The 6,877-nt window shown below is 41.5% G+C and overlaps 1 protein-coding gene across 2 annotated transcripts in view; it reads right to left on the reverse strand.

The window, feature by feature from the left end:
* Window positions 1-2,199, reverse strand: part of LOC133615912 (protein kinase C-binding protein NELL1-like) — a 547,026-nt gene extending 544,827 nt beyond the window's left edge. For both annotated transcript variants that reach the window (XM_061974796.1, XM_061974797.1), the window contains exon 1: window positions 2,059-2,199. In XM_061974796.1, coding sequence (XP_061830780.1) covers window positions 2,059-2,107 — 49 coding nt within the window. In that variant the 5' untranslated portion in view covers window positions 2,108-2,199. The remainder of the gene's footprint in view (window positions 1-2,058) is intronic.
* Window positions 2,200-6,877: the final 4,678 nt, after the last annotated feature.

The raw sequence follows: 6,877 nt of genomic DNA on the forward strand, positions 1-6,877 counted from the left end.
TGTTGTCCTAGGGCGGGGGTCGGCAACCCGCGTCTCTTTAGCGCCGCCTTAGTGGCTCTCTGGAGCTTTTTAAAAAATTTATGAAAAATGGAAAAAGATGAGGGGAAAAAAAATATTTTTTGTGTTAATATGGTTTCTGTAGGAGGACAAACATGACACAAACCTCCCTATTTGTTATAAAGCGCACTGTTTGTATTAAACATGCTTCACTGATTCGAGTATTTGGCGATCGCCGTTTTGTCCTACTCATTTTGCCGGTCCTTGAACTCACCGTAGTTTGTTTACATGTATAACTTTCTCCCGACTTTCTAGGACGTGTTTTATGCCACTTCTATGTCCGTCTCATTTTGTCCGGCAAACGTTTTATGCTGTGTGAATGTACAAAGGTGAGTTTTGTTGATGTTATTGACTTGTTGGAGTGCTAATCAGACATATTTGGGCACTGCATGACTGCGAGCTAATCGATGCTAACATGCGATTTAGGCTAGCTATAATTATGCCTCATTTGTAGCTATATTTGAGCTCATTTAATTTCCTTTAAGTCCTCTTAATTCAATTTATATCTCATGACACACTATCTGTATGTAATATGGCTTTTCATTTTTTTGCGGCTCCAGACAGATTTGTTTTTGTATTTTTGGTCCAATATGGCTCTTTCAACATTTTGGGTTGCCGACCCCTGTCCTAGGGGAAACTGGGTAACTAATGGCACACTGACAAAGCTTAACCTTGAGTTACTATAACAATCTACAAGGTTAATACAGTTCGCTTCTCCTTTCCCCCCCCCCCCATTTATCTGCTTTCTTTTGTATTTCAGGTTATCATCACACATATGTAATGTTGCATTTGAAACAATCGTATTGTTGATAATGAATAATAATAATTTACGTTTATTATCAATAGTGCTATTTCTATTGGTATTTGTATTGCTCCATTTGTCGTGTAATAATGCTCATTGTAATTTCTGTGTTATTAATATTTATTTCACTAACTGCTTCTTTGCTATCACTTTTACCATCATATTTGCACATATCCTATTTGCCGATGTTGTTCAATTGTTGTTGTTATTGTTGCTTTTTTGTCTTGCCTCCGCAATTTCCCCCACCGTCTTCTTTTTTTCTATCGCCTCCTGCTCCGGCCCGGCTGCACCAACTAATAATTTAAATCCAATTAATAAAGCCAAACACAAATAAGCCCACACTTCTCTTTTGTAAAGTAAATCTGTACAGCATATATGGGCACCTATGCATCAACAATATGATTTGCCCGGGAGTAGCTGGACAGGACAAAAAAATAAATAAATACAATAATAATAATTTATAAAACAATTAAAAACCTGTTACCAAGTTTTGCGCCAATCAATGGCATCCAAGTAAAATGTTAAAAAAAAAAATCCTGGATTACATTCTGACAATAAAACCACATTTGTGTACCAATATTGGGGTCACCCGTGATTAATTGTGATTAATCCACATTCCAAAATGTGATTAATAGGATTTTTTATTTTGTATTTATTCTGCACAATAAATAAGATATAGTAAACCCAGGGAGTGTTTTTGGTCCAGAACATATTTAGCTTTATTTATTATTAAAGTATCACTTTGTTTTTTATGAGATTTCCAGTTCATTTGATCATCCATTATTACACCTAAAATATGTATGTATTTTACCCTGTTAGTGTCGACTCTATTTGACTTTTTCTTCTTGCATTTTATTTTTACTTAAATGTAAGCCTGTTTTGTGTCTATGGTGAGCAAATATTACTAACTTTAAACCCCTAAGAGTTTTTTGTTTGTTGCTGGTATAAACGCATAGTATATGTTGCTGCAACCTACACCTGTGCTTCCTGCAGCTGTGCCAGGTGCACTGCCTGCAGAAACCAAATAGTTGTCCCTTTCTCAATCCCGTGCATCATTTTTAGTCTGCAAACTGCATTCACATGCACGTTTTTGTTTTTTTTTGTTTTTTTTTGTTTTGTTTTTTTAATGGCGCGTAATTTCCACGCAAGAAATTACACGCCCGCGTGCAAACGCCGTATTCGTGCATTCGTCCTCTTACCTGGTTTGGAAAAAAGGACGAGGTATAACAAAGCCACGGAAATATCCATTTGTGTCGGAGTTTGCGTGGTACGGAGTCCTGAGTGGGGGTGTGTGCGCGTCAGGCAGCGTGTCTCTACCAGCACCTTGGTGCGTGTGCTCAGCTCTCACTCCACGACTGGGTGTGCGAGAAATGAGGAACGGTCCACGACATCAGAGGAGGGGATGCTGCAGAGCAGGGAAGTGGGGCTTTTTAAGCGTGTTGCCACCCCAGCACGTCGTCTGTATCTTCATGTCATAAAATATCTGTGCATGCATATTTTTAAATCTTTTTAAGTGGACACGAGTGGGAGATTTGCAGTGGATGTAAATATCATTAATATGACGACCCCCCTTCTTCAAAGTTCCCATTTTTTGAGGTTAGCTTTCAAGTAAATCATTCACTTGTGGACATCATTCTGTACAAGAATGATAGTACTTGTGTGCAAAATGGGCCCCCTGAAGGGCCCTGAACACAACACTTGATACATTTGCATGCCCTAAAAAAAAAACTAATTTAATGGATTATGTTAAAAAAAAACTGGCTTAATAAAACACTTTTTAAAAGTTTGAATTAGAATCAGAATCGATTCTCGATTTAAAAGTTTTTCAATCGCAAAAAAAAACCTACCTAAACATTTAATACAGTCAAATACAAATAAGGCAAGACAAGTACCATATTTTTCGGACTATAAGGCGTACTTAAAATCTTTTTTCCCCCCCTCAAAACTCGACGGTGCGCCTTATATACGGAATAAGTCTGGTTGTGCTTACCTACCTCGAAGCTATTTTATTTGGTACATGGTGTAATGATAAGTGTGACCATCTAAACGGGAATACATAAACAATCCCATTAGTCGGCGTCCCAGTGCCAGCAGACATTGCACAGTAAGTGATTCTTGTATTATATGTTCATATTTTGTATATCTTGTTCAGCACTTAGCAGTTTCTAAAATTAGCAGCTCATCCTCCTTATATTCAGACTCAAAAATATAAGGTTGCGGATCATCATTTGTTCCAAAGTAGTCTTTGTTGTCTCTCGGAAAGTCTGCCACGATTACAGGGTGTTGTTGAAGGGAAAAGTGAACCTTGTGATGAGTCTGTGAAATTAATACGCCGTTGTGTGCTTAACATGACCAAAATACGTAAATATGACGTGTCATGAATGTGGCAGTCACACACACGTGTATAGACTGCAATATGATGGCAGTCACACATAAGAGACACGTGTAGACTGCAATATGATGGCAGTCAAAAATAAGAGGTACGTGTAGACTGCAATATGACTCAAGTAGGGACGGCGTGGCGCAGTGGAAGAATGGCCGTGCGCGACCCGAGGGTCCCTGGTTCAATCCCCACCTAGTACCAACCTCGTCATGTCCGTTGTGTCCCGAGCAAGACACTTCACCCTTGCTCCTGATGGGTGCTGGTTAGCGCCTTGCATGGCAGCTCCCTCCATCAGTGTGTGAATGTGTGTGTGAATGGGTAAATGTGGAAGTAGTGTCAAAGCGCTTTGAGTACCTTGAAGGTAGAAAAGCGCTATACAAGTACAACCCATTTATCATTTATCATTTAAGTAAACAACACCAACGTTTCTATGGAAAATATAGAACATTACACACGGCGCTGAAAAATCTGTCAAAATGTTTTAGTACGACTTTGGTAAGCTATGAAGCAGCACCGCTTGATGGATTGGCGGCGCATTAAACATACAAGTATTATTATGGTGTGTGTATAAGGTAAGACATTATCTGGCGTTTTGTTTCGCAATGTTATGCAAACGCAACTTTTCTTACTTTCCGGTACCTGCTGATCTGTATTTGGGATCTGCATGAATCTTGAAATGTGTGGGCGTCCGCCTTTGTAGTACGTGACTACGCCGTAGTCGATAAGCTTCTTCTTTTTCTCTATCATCAATGCTTATCAATCAATGTTTATTTATATAGCCCTAAATCACAAGTGTCTCAAAGGGCTGCACAAGCCACAATGACATCCTCGGTTCAGATGCCACATAAAGGCAAGGAAAAACTCAACCCAGTGGGATGTCGATGAGAATGACAATGAGATACCTTGGAGAGGACCGCAGATGTGGGTAACCCCTACCTCCACTCTAGGGGAGACCGGTGCAATGGACGTCGAGGTGGTCTGTGAAAGTCCAGTCTATAGTGGATCTAACATACTAGTGAGAGTCCAGTCCATAGCAGGAGACCATCCCGAGCGGAGATGGGTCAGCGGCGCAGAGATGTCCCCAACCGATGCACAGGCGAACGGTCCACCCCGGGTCCCGACTCTTCTTGTTATGGGACATTCCTCCTCCGCTGTTGCCATTTCTAATATAAAGTAGTGTAAAGTTCTTACTTATATCTGTCAGTAAACTCGCCATGAAAGTGTTAAAACATACCGGTGTAGTGAGTTTACATTATTCACCCAAGGAACTTTAGTTATTAGAGAGTTCCGGTCGGGTGGTTTTTCACGGGACACATTGTAGTTGTTTCCGGATGAAGAGATGCTGCTCCGTTATTGATTTAAATAAAGTCTGAATGTCATTAAAACAGTTAGCTCCATCTTTTGACACTTCTTCCACTCCCGTCCTTGCACGCTACACCGCTACAACAAAGATGACGGGGAGAAGACGCTGCCGAAAGGTGAGCCACGTAAATAAGACCGCAAAACGGCGTATCCGGAAGAGACTGTCAGAAAGCAGCTTTAAGATGATCTGTAAAACATAATCTATGCAACATTTTGACCAAAGAACCATTACATGTTATGTAGACCACAAGGAAGTGTTTTACATTTAGAGAAAAAATTATAATAATGTGACTCTTTTACTGCGCCTTATACTCCGGTGCGCCTTATATATGAAAAAAGATCGAAAATAGACCATTCATCGGCAGTGCGCCTTATAACCCGGTGCGCCCTATGGTCCGGAAAATGTGTTAGTAATATAAAAGAAAAAAGTGCCATGCATGAATCCCTCTATGTTTGTACTTCACAGCTAGGAACATTTTTTTTGAAAAGACAACAATCAAGTCAAACTGTGTCACGAAATTGTTGTCAATTTGGGCCAAATCAAGAGGTTCCATTGTACGCACTGTGATGCCCTACAAAGGGGGGGGAATGGTTAATAAAGACTTTAAGGCAGGCATTATTACCCCCCGCCAAAGAAAATTGTTAAGGTAAACCAAAGTGATTTGGGAAAAAAAAAAAAAAAATGTTTTTGTAAGCGTGGCCTGTTTCTTCCAGCCTCACCTCCCTTCGCCATCTTTCTTGCCCCGGAGAATTCCGGAGGATTTGTAAGAATTGCTTCTCCAGTCCTTACTCCTGCGGGGCTCGTCCACATCGAGAGCCATTAATCATACCTTTCTCCTGCCACCCTCTAATTTGTGTACATTGTCAGGTTGTCTAGGTTACCTGCAGCCACTCCGACTGGCAAGAGGCCAGCCCTGTCTGCCTGGTGATTATGGTGGTTACACAAAGTGATACACCTGTGAAGCGATGCTCTATGTCAGGTGTGGGGAAGTCTGTTTAGGGGAGGACGCCACGGTTGCAACCTCTCAAATTGAAGCGTGGACCAGGGGTTCTTTGTTAGGAACGCGTAGGTCGTGACCCCCGAAAAGGCAGCGTGTTTAATGCCCACATGTATGGAAACACTAAAGGAGTGCAACACAAAAAAAACGCACAATGCAACAATCTGATTATCACGTACCGTGTTCATAAATCTAAAGCAGTCTTCAAACGATGATCCCAGAACCAACAAGTCTGTGGGACTGGCTTACGTAGCCCTGAGGTGGTCATTAGCAGCAGGTGAAAGACACAATCACTTATGAGGACAGCGCCTGGAAGCAGGTGTAAAGCTACTGCAATGCAACACAAACAGAACAGGAAGTGAAAACAGATTAAGAGCCCAAAACAGGAAGTGAACAAAAAAAACACAAAACATGGAATGCCCTGGCCATAACAGGTCATAACAGTTCTTTTGACCTTGGGGACCGCTTTTTCCACAACAGCCTGGAGCCCTCTGAAATGTTACCTGTAAATTAGGGGGGCGGTATAACTCGGTTGGTAGAGCGGCTGTGCCAGCAACTTGAGGGTTGCCGGTTCGATCCCCGCTTCCGCCATCCTAGTCACTGCTGTTGTGTCCTTGGGCAAGACACTTTACCCACCTGCTCCCAGTGCCACCCAAACTGGTTTAAATGTAACTTAGATATTGGGTTTCACTATGTAAAGCGCTTTGAGTCACTAGAGAAAAGCGCTATATAAATATAATTCACTTCACTTAGTAATCTTACTCTTGATTTGAATCATAGTCAATAATAATTTGGTTGTACTTGTGCAATAAAAAAGATAATTCCATTTCATTCCATAATTATATCTAACCTATTGTAGAAGGTTTCCCTCTTTTGGTGGGTTCTCCTGACGCCGACAGATCTTTGTGAGCCCGGTAGACAGGTTGAATCAAGTCTTTTATTGACATACAGCAGTATGGTTTGCCTTCCAGCAATATATAAATAAATAAATAAATGGGTTGTACTTGTATAGCGCTTTTCTACCTTCAAGGTACTCAAAGCGCTTTGACACTACTTCCACATTTACCCATTCACACACACATTCACACACTGATGGAGGGAGCTGCCATGCAAGGCGCTAACCAGCACCCATCAGGAGCAAGGGTGAAGTGTCTTGCTCAGGACACAACGGACATGACGAGGTTGGTACTAGGTGGGGATTGAACCAGGGACCCTCGGGTCGCGCACGGCCACTTTTCCACTGCGCCACGCCGTCCCTATATATATCTCGGACTT

This window comes from Nerophis lumbriciformis, linkage group LG15 (genome assembly GCF_033978685.3).
Source record: "Nerophis lumbriciformis linkage group LG15, RoL_Nlum_v2.1, whole genome shotgun sequence".
NCBI lineage: Eukaryota > Metazoa > Chordata > Actinopteri > Syngnathiformes > Syngnathidae > Nerophis > Nerophis lumbriciformis.